At 45.3% G+C, this 17,561-nt stretch overlaps 1 protein-coding gene across 1 annotated transcript; it reads right to left on the bottom strand.

The window, feature by feature from the left end:
- Positions 1–670: 670 nt before the first annotated feature.
- On the bottom strand, positions 671–17,376 carry SLC25A32 (solute carrier family 25 member 32). Its single transcript, XM_056111623.1, has 7 exons — positions 17,051–17,376; positions 10,602–10,752; positions 8,469–8,554; positions 7,396–7,556; positions 6,929–7,042; positions 6,371–6,516; positions 671–2,088 (listed from the first exon to the last, which is right to left on the bottom strand). The coding sequence occupies exons 1-7, from the start codon at positions 17,202–17,204 to the stop codon at positions 1,950–1,952; spliced, it is 951 nt and encodes a 316-aa protein (XP_055967598.1). The 5' UTR covers positions 17,205–17,376; the 3' UTR covers positions 671–1,949.
- Between the last annotated feature and the right edge of the window lie 185 nt (positions 17,377–17,561).

The raw sequence follows: 17,561 nt of genomic DNA, 5'->3' as shown, positions 1-17,561 counted from the left end.
CCCCAGTCCCAAACAAAACGCAAAAACCCTCTCAGGCTTGAATTGACCCAAGACACGATTTTATGAATGAGAGGCAAAGGGTGGTGGGCAGAGGGGTGAGATCCGTCTAAAGTGAAACAGAAAGAGCAAAGCTGTCCCATGACATCCAGTTAGAGCCTCTTCCTCCCAGGGCTCGGTCCTCCCGTGGGCCTTGCTTCCTCACTTGTAAACATGCTTCTAAGTCGACCTCCCCAAGAGCCTTCCTGCCCCAAACATCCTCACATAGCAAGTCTCCCCACCGCGCGGCTGCATTTCATCCCGACATTCAGCCTACAGTTTGCTGCTGTCCAGCACTCGCCCGGTATCAAGACAGCAATTTCTGCGGGCTGTGTCTTCACCAGCAACAGCTGGGGGCACAGTCAGTGGTGATGGGGAGGGAACAGGGACCTCTCTCCTGGGCCTTGGAGAGCTCTCCCCTGGCCCGTAATCCAGAACTACAGTTATCTGGCAGGAACTTGGCTGCAGGACTGACAGCTGGCTTGTGTGCACTCTGGAGACAGGAATGATGCTCTCCTCAATTCCACACAGGAAGCGTTCAGGTAATGATGTGGCCTCTGAAACTCTATTACAGCTTTTCTGTATCATACAGGAACTGATTTCAGGACTTCAGATAAATTATATAATCCACAAGTGTGAAAAAATACACCAAATTTAATTTATAAAGCATTCCTTTGTTTTACAAGAGATTCTAAGAAGTACAATTAGATACTTATCATTTCATCTTTATTTTTTAAACAGTGCCATTTTTTAAATATAAAAAAATAGACCTATTTTCAAAGAACCACCTAAATATGGCTTTGAAAACCAGTTCTGTTCGGAACAAATAAATGGTAGTGCAACAGCCTTTACAGATACTAATAATAAATAAAAACATTTGAAATATTCCTGCATCTTAGGATCAGGTCTTTATAGAGATATCTGCAACACAATGAAAGTAAATTCCATAATAGCCAATTATGCAACCTGTATACAAGTTTGAATTCGTGCAATCAATGTAGATGAGTAATCACTTATTTGGGGCCTGAGCCCCTATTACCTGAAAATTAAATGAAGAAGTTACAAGTTTCTCATTTTCATTCATTCAGTCAGTCAGTCAACAAAAATATCCAACCATGCTAACACCTGGGGAAGGTGAGGTGATGTGTTAGCGACACCAACAAGCACCTCACGGTTATATATGCTGAAGAAGGGCAACACAGCTGAATCCTTAGAGGTTCAGATTTTATAAATTTAAAAGACATTAAACATCTGTGGCCCCCCAAATTAAAAATAACTGGATGCAGGACTACATTTTAAATCACAGATAGGGCTCCATCACAATAAACTAGTACCAGAATGACTGAAGATGTGATCTCTCAAATGAAGAGAAGTACAGAACTTCAAATTTCGATTGCATTCTAATTACATCAAAAAAACTACACAGCATTTGCAAGAATGTCCTGATTCTAAAGCAGTCCAGTTGAGTAAACCCTTCATCAGTAAATCCTTAAACATCAAAATTTACCCTTGAAACAGCCCAGCTTTCCTCTCAGAGGCCATTTTCTTGCTAACTGCACAGACGCGGCTTCTAAAGCTGATGCAGGCCAGAGTTCAGGAGCAGCAGCAAGTGTGTCTAAATCCCTTAGCAAGTGCTGCCCATCGGCTTTGACTTGAATGAGGAAATGGAGAAACATGCGAAACTGCTGGACTCAGGGCTGGGTGTCGCTGATGGCCGGTTCAGGCAGTGGGAATCAAGCCCATACAGGGGAAGGAAAAAAGCAGACAAAAACCGTGACTTGGCAGTTCTCGGATTTCTACTGATTGTGGACCAATTTGATTATGAGCCAGGATTACTGTGCTGTGTTACTGAGTTTTCCATGTTGGTATAAAGGAACATTGTTGCTGCCTTGGCTTGATATGCAGAAATTATCTTATTGCTTATTTTCTCCTCTAAGGTCAAGTAAAAAATGTGAGACATTTTCATATACCACAAAGGTGATACAGCAGGCTGGAGTCACTCTAATCAAATTGGGGGCAATTCCTTTGTAAAATCCACCAATGCCTTCTTTCCTGTAGAAGGAAAAATAAATAAATATAAGTTTTAATTTTCTACATAGCATTGTAAAGATGCACTGTAGCACTGTCTTTCCATTGTTCATTGATTTGCTCGAGTGGGCACCACTAACGTCTCCATTTTGAGACTTGTTAGTTTTTTTTTTGTTATTAGTGAAACACATGAGGTACAGTTGTAGATTTATAAATACTTGTGCTTGAGTTTCAATTATACAATGATCGAGTATCCATCCCTTCACCAGTGCCCATTCTCCACCACCACTGATCCCAGTATCCCTCCCACCCCCCATTTGCTCACCCCACCCTGCTTCTGTGGCAGGGTATTCCATTTTGTTCTCTCTCTCCATTTGCGTGCTGTGGTTTGCAGAAGAGGCATTGAGTGGCAATCATGTTCAGTCCATAGTCTACTTTTAGCATGCATCTCCCATCCTGGGAGGATCCTCCCAACACCCTTTACTTGATGTTCCCTTCTCTATCTGAGCTGCCTTTTCCCTTAGCATGTGTGGTTGGCCTCCAAGCCATGGAGTGAATCTCCTGGTATTTATCTCGGCTATTCTGGGGTATTAGTCTCCTATTTTGTTACTTTATGTCCCCCAGATGAATGCAATCTTTTTATGTCTGTCCTTCTCTTTCTGACTCATTTCGCTTAGCATGATACTTTCCATGTAGTACCACTTGTATGTAAATTTCAAGGCCACTGTTTCTTTTTTTTTGTAGGAGTACTGCTATTTATTCAGCCACTGATTAGCTGATTGAATTGGGCATGAACTCCACCTTAATTTTTTATTATTAATTTTTCTTTTTATATTTATTTATTGAATCACTGTGGGAAAAGTTACTAAGCTTTCAGGTTTAAGTCTCGGTCATACAATGATCACAACCTTTTCCTTCACCAGTACTCATTTTTCACCACCAAGAACCCCAGTATACCCCCCTCCCACCCCTCCAAATGCCTGTGAGGCAGATGATTTCTACTTAACTCTTCTTTACATTGATTACATTCATTACTTCGACAAAAGATGCACCATTGTTGTTTAGAATTTCCCCCCAAACAATCAGAATTGCTGAAAAGGCATTGTGAAATACTTTGTTTTCTATGGCTGGTTATGAGAATCATATAATGTCATGTGGCCACGATTTTGGATTTCTGCAAAGAGTCAGATAATTACGAGATTGGTTTCTGTGTGTCTGGTGTTATGGCCGTGGCGAAGAGCTGCTTGTGGGGGGGAACTCATGACCTGGGTAGGGCGTGAAGGACGTGCCAGTACCGCCCCCCTTCCCATGAGACTGCAGTTGCCCCGTCACCGCCGGCTCATACCTGGCTTTCCTATAAGCTCTGAGGCGGCGGCCACACTGCTGCTGGGGGAGGGGGGGGGGAAGGCGGAAGGGAGCAACACCCTTTCCCTCCTGGGGAGGCATGGCGCCGTAGTTTAACACATGGTCCATTCACTTTTCTTCTGCAAGCTGCTGGGCTCTGGACTAAGTCCTTTTGACTCTGGAGCCATGGCCATGCCAGAGAGTCACTTGTGGGGGGCAACTCGTGACCTCAGTAGGGGTCACTGTTTCTTTTGAGATGCAGAAGCTTCTTAGTTTAAGATAGTCCCATTTGTCTATCTCTGTTTTCATTTGCTTGGCCAGTGGTGTGACATCTTTGAAGATACCATTAGCTTCAACGTCATGGAGGGTTTTGCCAACTTTGTCTTCAATGTACCTTATGGACTCTGGTCTGATGTTGAGATCTTTAATTCATTTTGATCTTACTTTTGTACGTGGTGTTAGGCAGAGATCTGAGCCCACTTTTTTGCATGTAGCCGTCCAATTTTGCCAGCACAATTTGTTAAAGGGGCTTTCCTTGCTCCACTTCACATTTCTTGCTCCTTTGTCAAAGATTAGATGATCATATGTTTGGGGGGAGATGTCAGTATATTCAACCCCGTTCCATTGGTCTGCAGCTCTGCCTTTGTTCCAGTACCATGCTGTTTTAATTATTACTGCTTTGTAGTAGAGTTTGAAGTTGGGGAGGTTGATTCCTCCCATTTTCTTTTTCCCCAAGAATTGCTTTAGCTATTCGTGGGGGCTTATTGTTCCATATGAATTTCAGGAGTGTTTGCTCCATTTCTTTGAAGAATGTCATGGGTATCATTATAGGGATCGTACTGAATGTGTACAATGCTTTGGAAAGTATTGTCATTTTGACAATGTTAATTCTCCCGATCCATGAGCAGGGGATATCTTTCCATTTCCTCGTGTCCTCTTTTATTTCCTGAAGTAGCATTTTGTAGTTTTCTCTGTAAAGGTCTTTTGTATCCTTAGTTAAGCTGATTCTTAAGTAACTTGATTTTCTGGGGCACAGTTGTGAATGGGATTTTTTTTTTATGTCACTTTCTTCTCACTATTTGCATACAGGAAAGCCATGGACTTCTGGGTATTGATTTTATAGCCTGCCTCTTTCCTATACAAGTCTATTGTTTCTAGGAGTTTCTTGGTAGAGGTTTTAGAGTTCTCTAAGTATAGTATCATATCATTTGCGAATAGTGAGAGCTTGATTTATTCCTTTCCTACCTGGATGCCCTTAATATCTTTTTCTTGCCTAACTGCTATTGAAAGTACTTCCAGTACTATATTGAACAGCAGTGGAGAGAGTGGGCATCCTTGTTTCACCCCCCATCTTAGAGGGAAGGCTCTCAATTTTTCCCCATTGAGGATGATGCTTGCTGTAGGCTTGTGGTAGATGGCTTTAAGTATATTGAGAAAAGTCCCCTCTATCCACATTTTGGTGAGGGTTTATCATAAACGGGTGCTGGATCTTGTCAAATGCTTTCTCTGCATCTATTGATATGATCATATGGTTTTTATCTTTTCTTTTGTTAATAAGATGGATTATATTGATTTCTGAATGTTAAACCATCCTTGCATCCCCAGGATGAATCCCAATTGGTCATGGTGTATAGTCTTTTTGATGACTTGTTGGATTCTATTTGCTAATGGTTTGTTGGGGATCATTGCGTCTGTTGTAACTATTTTTGGCATATCAAATATGCTATGGGGAGCTTGCCAGGGTCTGCCCAGTGGGTGGGATATTCTCGGTAGCTTGCTGGGCTATCTGAGAGGGACAGAGGAATCGAACCCAGGTTGGCTGCTTGCAAGGCAAACACCCTACCTGCGGTGCTATCGCTCCAGCCCAGTGTAAAGATGTAAAAGTTTAATTTTTTCCAACCATTTCTGACAATGCTTGGGGGGATCAGGAGGTGCCAGAGATCAACCCTGAAGTTCCCATATGCAAAGAATGCTCCAGCCTTCTGAGCCAGCTTTTGAGGCCGATAAAGTTTAAGTGACAGTTATTTAAATGCCCCAGAGTGCTGATAGTGAGTGAAGTCAAACTACACCATGACTGAAAAGTAGATTTTCAATGTCCAAAGTGATGTGGCTTATGAACAGTGATAGGGCTTAGCACTCATTTTGCCAGTGGAGAGAGGCTGTGGGTAGCACAACACTGAAAGGGGCTTTGACAATAACCATCTTTCAAATGACTTTTTTTTTTTTTGCAGGGGAGATGGCAGGGAGCTACACTTGGCAGTACTTGGGGATCACTCCTAGTGGTGTGGGGGACCGCTGGGGCTTGAACCCAGTTCTCCTGCATGCCAAGCCTGCACTCAGCCTATTGAGCCCTTTCCTGGGCACTAAAATGCCTTTAAATGTCTAAATAGGCAGAAATATAAACTGAGAGGCATTCTAAAATCTCAGTTTTTAGTATGCTAGAGAACAATCAATATCACACAAGCAAAAATGAAACTTACTTCATTAGCCTAAAACAGGAATACGACTCAGAATTTGTCTGCAAGGTTCTCAAATTTAAATGCTCTAAATATTCTACTGTGGCCCTTCTGAGCGAGCAAAATTCTGGAGCAGTAAGACTGGCCCATGCTGACATGGTAGCTCTCCTCCCCATGCAGAGACAAGGATGTGCAGAAGACATGGGGCAGGAGCAGGGGCAGGGCCCGTTCATCAAACTAGGGGTTTTATAGCTTTTCCGAAGATTCTATGCTGTTCCAAAATCTTGTAAGATTCAAATTTTGTTTCATTCTGTCAATGCATTTGACTTCTCTAAGACCCAACCAGGCTGAGGATCTCACTTTGCCAAATGAAGAAGCAGCCTCACAGAGAATATAGTCCTAAAGAATGTAAATGGGTATGGGTATCAGGAAATGCACGCCCCCCCCGCCCCCAAATGCTTGCAAGGCATCTCTTGAGGGCCCTGTGCACTGCCCACAGGACTCACCTCCAGGTCTTTGTGATCACATCCAACACACCCGCGTAGTACTTGTGCTGATCCTGAAGACGAGCTCGCACAACTTGGTATGGGTATGTTGCCGCTACGGCAAAAATTTTGGACAGTGCTGCAACAGATATATATTCTACTGTGCTCTGAAAAGACAGCACAAAACATGCTCTTTTTCAGATTGGATCCCTTAAAAACTATAAAACTTAAATTATACAAGAAAGCAAACTTGGGGTTTTTTTTTTTTTTTGGTGGCAACAGGGATTAAACCTGGGGCCTCACACATGCAAGACAAGTGCTTCATCATGGAGTGATATCCCTGGTTCCAGAAAACAAACTTTTAAATAAGTCCCACCAAAAAGCTTCCACTCTTAAAACAAGCTCTGTGCAATTCACTAAGTCTATTTTGAATTTTTTGGTGTGCGTGTATGTATCTGTGTACATGGCCTATAAGATATTCAGCCATAAGTGAAATTAGCTGTAAAGTCAGTGTTCGTCATTATTACAATAAATAGGCTAAAAAATATATACAAGACTTGTTTTTAAGAGTCATCTTACCAATTTGGCATCTGGTAATCTGTTCATTTGCTGGTTGTATTTCAACTTCAACAATTCATATGCCATAAACTGAAGGGCACCATGTGATGTCCCAAAGAGGCCAGGAACAAATCCCTAGAAAGGAGCAAGCAATTAAAAGAACTGAAACTCACACCTTGTTTCCAGGAGCTCTCAGCCGTAGGGGTGGGAAGGCAAGCGGGCAGCCCCACTGTGTGCCTGGGAGAATGGAAGGCTGCTCAGGAGCGTGCAAGGGCCCTTCTCATGCCAGCCTGTGTCCTGACAGAGCCTAGAGGAGTGAGGTGAGTGTTGGAACACACAGGTCAGTATGGAAAGGAGAGTTCAGTCTTTCGCCGAATTGTTTCTGGTATAAATTTGGCTTTGTTTTAGGGCTGACTATGGATCATCCAGAACTTGGAGAACAGAGCAAAGGAAATTGAAGCTGTCAGTTATTCAAAATGTTAAATTACCTTATACAATCCACGCACACCTTCATACTTATATATTTTCACCAGTGTATCAAACATTCCTTTATATTGCTGCTGCGGGGGATTAACCACACCGTTGTACTGTAACATCAGGCGAGTTTTTGTTACCCACAGTGGGTTTGTGATGCAGAGGGTCATGGCTCCTGGAATCAAGATTTTAAAAAGGTCACTCAGCCCACCGGCCCTTTCTCCCTTGTGTGGCCCAGGAACAATGGTCTATTTAGAAAAAGGCCCAGCCCAGTGCTTCAGGCATCTGCACCTGTGCACACAAGGATCTACCCCAGCTTGATCATAATCCATTCCAAGCAGCAGCAGGCCTCAAAAATTAAACTATTGCTGTAATCAGTACCATTTTACACTCTTTACAGAAAATGACAGTATCTGTTTAAAAAGAAAAAAAAGAAAGAAAAATATCCACTGGTAAAGTTTCCTAAGCAATCGTTCTCAACAAATATTCATTGAGGCTGTCAGTGATCCAGGTTCCTGTTACTGACCAGGATTTAAAAATGAGTTGCTTTCCATAGAGAATAACTAGTTAACAAACTAAAGTAAGCAAAATATCAAAATAGGAGTTAGAAGGCTTTCAGTACAGACTGAAAGAAAGAGTTGAAGAAATATCATAAATTTTTTGATTTGTAGCTTCTCTAAATTATAAATTATTCTTTACATATATATTTTTACCAGGGGCCAGGGAGGGATATCCCAGACGTGCTCAGGGAGCCTGGGGACCACTTCTGGTGATGCTTGGCCAGTGGAGTCACACCCAGAGGTACTTGGGGGCAGAGGGGAAGGCATGCATTATGGGGATTAAACTCCGGGCTGCAAGCATGCCAGGCATGCTCTAGTCCTTTGAACTATCTATCAGGTCCCAAAATACTGAGATCTATCCAGAGTAATGAGTCAGAATACTTAGCTTTGGAACTCTCATGTGAACTGATTAGTATTGCTTGACACATACACTTAAACTTAGATATTCAAAGGATGGCGGGCAAACAAAATGAAAAAAAAAGGGGGGGGGGGAATGAGTTGAAGTCACACTTCTCACAATGCCTTACCAGCTTCAGCAGCTGAGACAAGATATTCTGTTGCTTCCAACTGCTCAGCTCTACCTTCCGTCTTATAGGATTTGATGGCATTGTAACTAGAATTAAAACAGGAGAAATGGTACGTTTCTAAACAGATGTCACAAAGCAGTCAAGTGTGTTCTTTAAGTATACATTAACAGCACCCCAAAGGCAGAGCATAACCTAAGAAAATAAAACCTCTTCCAGAAAGGGATCACTGTGAGTCCATTAACTCCTCTCCACAACATGGAGAGATTATGGCAAACAACACACCTTTCAGACACTGCACCTCACACTTATTTCTCCTTTAATACACATAATAGGAAAACTGGAAGGTGGGTGTATGCAGAATAGTGAGTGGCCAGGCAGATAACACAAGGAGCAGGAAAAGGCTCTAAATAAATATGAGCTGAGCATCTATGTCCTAGTACTACAGCTGGCATCTGCACGGTGGATCCTAATTAACACATCAGCAAGTAATTATAACGAAAGAACATGGATGGTTTCATAAAAGATTCAAAACTCATGGCTGAGCTCACCAAAAGGCTCTGTGTAGGAGGGATTGGGTGAGCTGGGTCAGAAGTTCTGATAGGGTGAGAGAGAGCACAAGCAAAACCAGGTCCCTTGAGTGGCAGAAAGGCATCTGGGCTTCATTCAGCCAGAAAACAGAGTTAATCAAAGCTTCTCAGCAGAGAAACCAAACCAGTCAAGCCTTTTGAACTCTCTAATTCCCACTTTCTTATAGAAGACTTGAACTAAATTCTTTCGCACAATTAGTATCAACCTAACCTAAAAACAAATGTAGTGCTACTATGAGAAAGTCTCAGCACCTAAGTTACAATCATCCTAAAGTTTGTCCTTAGAAACTATCTTTTGAGGGGCTGGAAAGATGAGTAGGGTGCTTGCCCTGTACACAATCAACCCGGGTTCAATCCCACATTCTCTATGGTCCCCAGAGAACAGCCAGGAGTAATTCCTGAGTGGAGAGCCTGGAGTTACCCGGAGCATTGCGGGGTGTAGTCCAAAAAACCAAACCAAGAAAACAAAACAAAACAAAAAACCTCTTTAGGAAACCACATGATCTCCGAAATTTGTAACAACCAAGTTTATAATAATAGTTTCCCTCACACAGGGATATCTTAAAATGTAAAAATACTTAAAAATAAGGTTGAATTTTTTCTTTTGTTTAAAAAATGTGTTAAGGGAGCCGAAAAGATAGTACAGTGGATGGGGTGCTTGCCTTACATAAGTCCCGGCACCTCATTTTGTCCCTGAGCACTGCTAGGAGTGATCCCTAAGCACAGAGCCTACGTACATCCTGAGCATTGACAGATGTGATCAAGAAACAAAACAAAAATTTTAAGATTGGTTTAGATATTGCTATAAAAATATGAATTCAAGTAAAATAGATGAACAAGAGGAAATGGGAGTATAGCAGGTGTGGTTTTCCTAAACAGGCCGTCAGTGAACAAGAGTCTCCCACTCCTGCCATCTAGGTCACGGCTCAGAGGTGAGCCCGGCCTGGGCGGAGGCCCTGGTTAGAGCAAGGTAGCTCCGTTCCCATGGCCGCACCCTCAGTAAGCTCCATGGGGCTGCCACTGGGCCTTCTGCAGCCTCTTCAGAAGGGACTGCAGCAGCTATTTCCCATGGTCATGCCCCGAGGCCCATAGAGGAGAAGGAAAGGGGCCAGTGAGGCCCCCAGTGGAGCTGGTCAAATAAGAAGGAATCTGCCCAAAGTCAACCAGGCAGGACTTGGTTCGCTTCTCCCAGCAAGTTGCTCCTAGGGGCACCAGCTCTGTCAATACCCTCAGGTCTCGCCACCCGTGCTTTTCCAACTCTGGTATGGAGCAAATGTAATGTCTTCTTGAGGTGATCTCAGACATGGCTTCTCTAAGAGTGTTTATCCAACTCATCCTTTCACCTTCTCCCGTTAAGAACTTCCTTTCAGATCAAATGTCTCTGGTAATAATTGACAGAGGATTAAACAAGCCATTTTGCTTTCTATCACCTAGTTTAGACAAACTGAATAAATGATACCTCTTGCTTTATCAATTAAATGTAAAAAAAATTATAAAAACTAAAATCGCTTTTATTTAATACCGTCAAGTCCCCAGATGTACTTACAAGAAAAAGTAAAGTCCCCAGGATAAGCCTGCACCCCACACATTTGGGGTGACTCCTTGGTAAAGCCCCCGTAGTCCATCAAGTTTCCAAATAGTCGTCAAGCAATGCACAATTCCTTTATATTTTGGCCTCAATTCCAATCCATCACTTACTGCAGTCAAGGATACACAAAGTGAAGAACAAAGTTAGAGCACTGAACCACATATAGATCAAATGGGGGGAGATGAATTCAGAAGGAAAAACTCCTTCAGTAAGAAAACCATCTTCCAAGGATTAATAAAATCAGTGCACTCGTGAAAGCATGCATTGTTCCATTTTGAAGGAGCCATACTCAGTCATGCTCGAGCTCCTGCCTCTGTGCTGATGTAGTGCCAGGAGTCAAACCCAGGCCTCTACCACACAAAACATACTCAAGCTGCTAAGGTCCCTCTCTGGTTCATGAATGTAGCCAGGTTTTAAGTGCATAGCATGCCCCCAATGACAAAGGTTTAAGTGCATGGCGTGCCCCCTGGACAAAGACCCTAAGAGTGGCAGGAAAGAAAACATAGAGAAAGAGATACACCTTTTTTCCTTCAGTCTTTTACCCTTCCCACCAATACACATACAAACACCAAAACCAAAACAGCAGAAAGGGATCCTCATCTATTGTTTTCTTATTCTCAGAAGTTGTAAAGCAAATGATGTTATAATATATCGATTTTATGTTGTTTAAGGGAATTTTAAAAAGTTTTGGAAGTTTATGAGGTAATATTTATTTGATCAACTTTTAAACTTCTATTTTACAAGACTCTACAGAGAGGCTGAAGAAAAACTGTTTATCCATATATGTAAGGCCTTGGGTTTGATCCCTGGCACCTCCTCTCACCCCACAGACACAGGCATTGACATATCTAATATACCAGAGATACCTATCAATCAACAAGAAAATAATAAAAGTTCCTAAGAAAAATAGGCCAATTACATAAGCTCTGAGTTCACAGGGAGAAAAAATAGGCAAGAAGCAATGATCAAATACAACTCAAAGATCCTCTTTTGCCTTCCAGACTGAGGATGATTCGAATGTGGGTTGATGGCCTATGGGTGAGGACACAGAGCAAAGGCACTCCATGCTTCTCTAAAAGCAACTTGCCAGCAAATATTTGCTCTCCTCACACCTAAGAACAGTTTAGACCTTTACACCTGCAACTGAAATACAGCAACAGACTATCACAATTTCTTTTATGTAGCCCATATTCAACCAGGCTATAAAGTGACTCTTCATTACAGAGGATGATATGTGATGTCAAGGATAGAACCCAGGTTGGCCACAAGCAAGGTAAATGCCCTAGCCACTGTACACCCTCAGTTCCAATTAGGGACTGAATTGGGTGCGTCTGCCCCCAAATCCCAGTTTCTATGCTGAAACCCTAACTCCAGAGTGATGCTGGAGATGGGGGCTAGAAGGAGGTAATTCTAATTAAATGGGGTCACAATGGTTGAAGTCAAGTTGGTTCAGTGTCCCTCTAGAGAGGAAGAACACTAGTATTGTGGGCACAGAGCAAAGGCCACCTGAAGACACAGGACATAGGACACAGCTTGTCAGAAGCCCAAGGGAAGGTCCTGCCCCATACCAACCCTGCTGGCCCAGGACCTCAGAATTCCAACTCCCGGAATGATGAACAAAGTATTTTCTGTGTTTAGCAACCCCCAACCCTGAAATCTATAGTATTACTTGTGGCAGCCCTGGCCAACTAATACAGGTCTAACTGCAAAGGTTTGAAAACCACACGGGAGTATGATTTCGAAGTTCTTTATTTCTCAGTCTTGAGTTCAAGTGTGCTGGGATAATCAGATGCACACTTCCGTAAGGAAACCCTGGTATTAAACAAGACAGTAAACAAAATAGATCAAGAAACTGAGCGCATATATATATACATATATACACATATATATGTAGACTGTAATGAAGCAACGTAAATAACACCACCAGTTCTAAAACTAAATACAGTTATATGAAATTTGAGTCAGTAATGGCTGTGTGTGTGTGTGTGTGTATGTGTGTATGTGTACACTGGCTAGCAAGATAACTGATTTCCTACTGGGGGTTATGTTCAACTCAGTCTCCGACAAAGAGCCTAAGCAGCCACACTCTCTTCTGCCTTCTCCAGCTTTACTGCTTTCTCACCAGTAAGTAAACTCTCCAACCTCCAGAGGTTCAAGGATACCAGTATCAGTAAATCCTCCTCAGGAGATAACTAGCTCAAGGGATTTTCTTCCCTCCACCCTCTGCCACTGTTCCTGCAAGTGTACTCAAGAGACCTTCAAGGGCTCTCCGGAAGTCCTCAGCCGTGCCTGGCTTGGCCTTCTTTACCCTCTATTCGCTCTTCTTTAGGCTAGTTTCATTCTACACCCTTTTGATTTTCGTCCTACTTCTTTGCCTGCCAAATTTCCTTTAAAATTCCATCTCTCATGCCCATGTTTTATTTTTTAAATTTTTATTAGTGAAACACCATGAGGTACAGTTGTAGACTTACAAATTTTTGTGCTTGGGTTTCAGTCATACAATGATCAAGTACCCATCCCTCCACCAGCGCCCATCCTCCACCCCCACCGATCCCACCTCCCCATCCCCCCCATCCCCCCCTGCCTCTGTGACAGGGCATTCCCCCCTTGTTCTCTCTCTCTCCTTTTGGGTCCTGTGGTTTGCAAGAGAGGCATTGAATGGCAAACACGTTTGGTCTATAGTCTACTTTCGGCATGCTTCTCCCATCCTGGGAGGATCCTCCCAACACCCTTTATTTGGCGCTCCCTTCTCCCCTAGCATGTGTCATGCCCATGTTTTAAAAGTGTGTGTGAATATGCATCCTCTGTTTTAGTCACTAATTCAGTAAACTGCTTTCCCTGTGTTTCTAAATCTCTAGCTTTTACCTCATTCCTAAATCCACACCTACTTCTGTTTTATTTTATAAGGTACTGAGAAATGTGTTAATTAACAGCCTCTTAATTGGGGGTAGGGGGTGGATTTTATTTCCACCTGATGCTGTAACTACACCAAACCACTCACTTTTTCAAACGAATAGTATTCGTCTTGACTGCTATGCAGTAAGACTTCTAAATCTGAATTTGAGTCCCAACACTTTATTGTGTGACTCTGAGTTGTTACCTGATTTCTGTGCTGAGTCTTTCATCCATTACATAGGAAAGATATCAACACAATTCTTCTAAGAATGACAGAGGATTAAATGAGTCAACACATATGCCTTTAAGTTCACACCTGGCACACAACAAATCCTGGGCATTCTGTTAGCTATTATTATACCACACATACACAAATCTGCTGTCAGCTATTCTTATGGGGCTCTATGTTTTGGTTCCTTTCACTTTAGAATTTCAGATTATTTCTGAAAATTACTGTTTAGTGGGCATGGGAGGGGGGCTTGGGTCATGCCTGATGGTGTTCAGCGGCTACTCATGGTTCTGTGAGCTCTGGAGATACTCTGGGGGAACCACAAGCGGTGCCAGAGACACAATCATGGCCATAGCTAACAGAGCCGCGTGCATGGCAATTGTCTTAACTCTGGTGTTCTTTCTCTGGCCTGTAAATTACTCTCTCCTGGACACATCTGGCAATGCTCAAGGGTTACTCCTGGATCTGCAGGGCTCAGGTAACTATATGGGATGCTGGGGATTGAACCCAGGTCAGCTGCATGCAAGGCAAACTCTCTAGCCACTGTTCTATCACTCTGCCCCTAAATTACCATTTTGAAGTTTCATTCACATTCTTATTTCTTAGGCATCTCATTATTCTGGAGATTCAGAATTATATGTTACTCTTAGAAGGGGCTTCAAAGACAAACTGAGTCTTTGCAGCCAATACTGCTACCTGCTCTCATCTCTGCCACCTCGATCTCTGGTCTATTTCCAGTCTCTCCCAGAGTTCTTGATCCAGCACCACCATTTTGTGGGGTCAAAAATCTGTTTCTCTGTCATTTTCACCTAAACTGTCAGCCCTGCAGACTAGTGGGTTTTGACCGCAGGTGGCAGTTCTGGTCCACGGCTGTAAGGCTACGAACAGGTGTTTCAGATCACCGCACAATAGGACAGCTCACCTTTCTTGCTCTAAACATCTTAATCGTCCCACTTCCAGGGCCAACTAGTTCTTGTAAGCATTTCTTACATAAAAGGATTTCTAATCCGCCACATTGGATACCTCACAGAACTCCGATTTGCACCTGAACGCGCTGAAATATTCCAGCTCTGGTTTAATTCAAGACTAACACCCATGTCAACAGACAATATTAAAGGCTTAATTAATGAAAGTATAAAGACTAGAGTGTGACACGAAATGCCAATTATTTAGTTTCAGTTATTCATCTTCCTAAACTTTCCTCTTTTTTATTCCAGGTTCATAGCGGCACTGTGGGCTTCAACACAAAGCCCTGCTTTTTTGGTTTGTTTTGGTAACACACCTGGCAATTCTTGGGGGTTGCTCACAGGGGTGCTCATTTTTCTTTGGGAATGGGGAGGGTGCTTGGGCCACACCTGGCTCTGCACTCAGGAATCACACAGGGGACCATTAGTGCTGAGGCTGGAACCCAGGTCAACCACAGGGAAGTACTATCAAGTACCAATATCCAGAATCACCCTTTAGATAAGTCTAAAGATAAGCCTAAAATTAAGATTATAAATTGCCAGGGCAGGAACTGTTTAAGTGCTTTCTAACTCTTAAATCAGTACACAAACAGTAAGCAAATGTTATCTATCAGAATAGAATTAACCTGTCTCTCAGAGGGAGAGGGACACAATGATCTCACTCACTCAGGATATCAGGAAATATAGTAGGGGTGTAACTAATGCCCCAAGACAACAGAATTGACAGGCCAGGAAAACTGGTTCCGAGTAGGAAACTTCACACAATTGGGGGAGGGAAGGCCCTATCAGGGAAGGAACTACCACAACAATGATAAAACTCACACTGGAGAACCTGTTGTTGAACCGAGAGAAAGTGATATGCATGATACCTTATCAGTAATAGTATTGCAAACCGCAGTGCCTAAATGGAAAGGGGGGGGGGGAGGAAAAAAAAGAAAAGTGTTTGTCATAGAAGCAGGCTGGAGGTGGGGGCAGGAGGGAAACCTGGGGACATCGGTGGCAGGAAATGTACACAGGTGAAGGGGTGCTAGAACATTGCATGATGCAATCAGGAACAACTTCGTAACTGTGTATCTCAAGGTGAGTCAATTAAAAAAAAAAAAGAAAAAAATTCCTGCCAAAGAGGCAGGCGGGTAGCAAAAGAAAAAATGTGAAAACTGGTGGAGGGGAGTGGACCCTGGTGAAGCGATTGGTGTTTGAATTCTGTGGCTGAAACTCAATCATAAGTAACCTTGTAAACTGGTAATTTTCGGTGATTTGATTAGTAGCACTGTCCCCTCGTTGTTCATCGATTTGCTCGAGCGGGCCCAGTAACGTCTCCATTGTGAGCCTGGTCGTTACTGGTTTTGGCATACTTCTGAATACGCCACGGGGAGCTTGCCAGGCTATGCCGTGCGGGCGGGATACTCTTGGTAGCTTGCCGAGAAGGCGGAGGAATCGAACCCAGGTCGGCCGTGTGCAAGGCAACCGCCCTACCCGCTGTGCCATCGCTCCAGATTTGATTAGTAAGAAAAAACCAAACCAACCCCCCCCCCCCCCCAACAACCTGACCGACGTTGCGATCGACAAGAAGGAACTCGGTGCTGGAGCTAAGCCCCACTAAAACCTGACTCCACACAAACCACGTGTGCGTCACGACTCTCCAAGCGGAACTGCACTCCTCCGTAACGGGAACAAGACCACGGCGACACGCTTGCCAGACACGGTTACTCAAACCGGACCTCTTCGAAACGGAGTCTGAGCAGAAACCCGCGGAGCTTCAGATCCGTCACGGCCAGCGCGCCTCAGTTAACGCCACGACCCGCAAACGCAACGCTCTCGGCCCACCTACTGCACTGTTTTAGGGGCCGGAGTCCCTCGCGCTCGGGTCACAGAACCTTGCACGCCAAGCTGCGTCCCGCACCCCAAACCTGACCTTCTAGAGAATTCCGAAACCGGTTCCATTCCCCGGCGCCGGGCCGCGGCTCCCGCCCTACCCGGGCGCCGCCAAACACGTGGCCGGCCCGGCTCGGGCGTCCAAGAGCCTGGCCACGGCGGACGGGCGGCTCGCAGGTGTCAGGACGAAAGCCCCACCGCCCGCCCGCGATCCCGGTCGTCGTTGCACTTCCGCTCCGGGCCCCGCTCCACGCCGCCGAGCGGTGCGGCGGGTGGGGGGCAGTTCTGCCCTCGGCTGGGGCCCGGACCCCGTTTCCCGAGTGGCCCCGGCGGGCCCGGACGGGACAGCGTCTTCTTCAGAGCCCGCGCTGCGTGTGTGTGTGGGGGGGCCTGGGCGAGAGGGGAGGGGGGTCCGTCGCGCCCGCCGCGGGCCGGGCCCTTACCGGCGAAGCGGATCTTCACGAGGTCGAGCGGGTGGAGCGCGAGGTTGGACAGGACCCCGCCGCTCACGCCGGCCACCAGGTTCTCGTAGCGGACGTGGCGGAACACCGCGCTCCACGCCGACGACCCGGACCCCGACTGCCCCTGGCCGCTCATGGGCTCGGGGCCCGCGGTCACCACGGCGCCCAGCGCCGCCGAGGTGGGCCGTGACGCGGTGGCCGCCACCGTGGCGACGGTCGCCGGCCCGAGGCAGGAGCCGCGGGCCACGAGCCCACTTCCGGAGCGGCGCGCGAACGCCGGCGCCCGGGCGGACGGAGCGAGAGGGCGCGAAGGGCCGCGAGAGCTCAGGCCGCGGGCGGCCGGGCCCCCGCCCCGCCCCCGACGCCCCGCCCCGCCCCGCCCCGCCCCGACGCCCGGCCGCCCGGTGGGGGCGGAAGGGCCCGGCCGCAGACTCCCGCCGAAGAACGCCTCCCGCCCGGCGCCCGGAACCTCGGACGCCGCGCGACGGAGCGC

Source organism: Sorex fumeus, unplaced genomic scaffold (genome assembly GCF_029834395.1).
Source record: "Sorex fumeus unplaced genomic scaffold, SorFum_2.1 ptg000002l, whole genome shotgun sequence".
Lineage (NCBI taxonomy): Eukaryota > Metazoa > Chordata > Mammalia > Eulipotyphla > Soricidae > Sorex > Sorex fumeus.
Note: the sequence above shows the minus strand (reverse complement) of the source record. Positions and strands in the feature narration are given on the sequence as shown.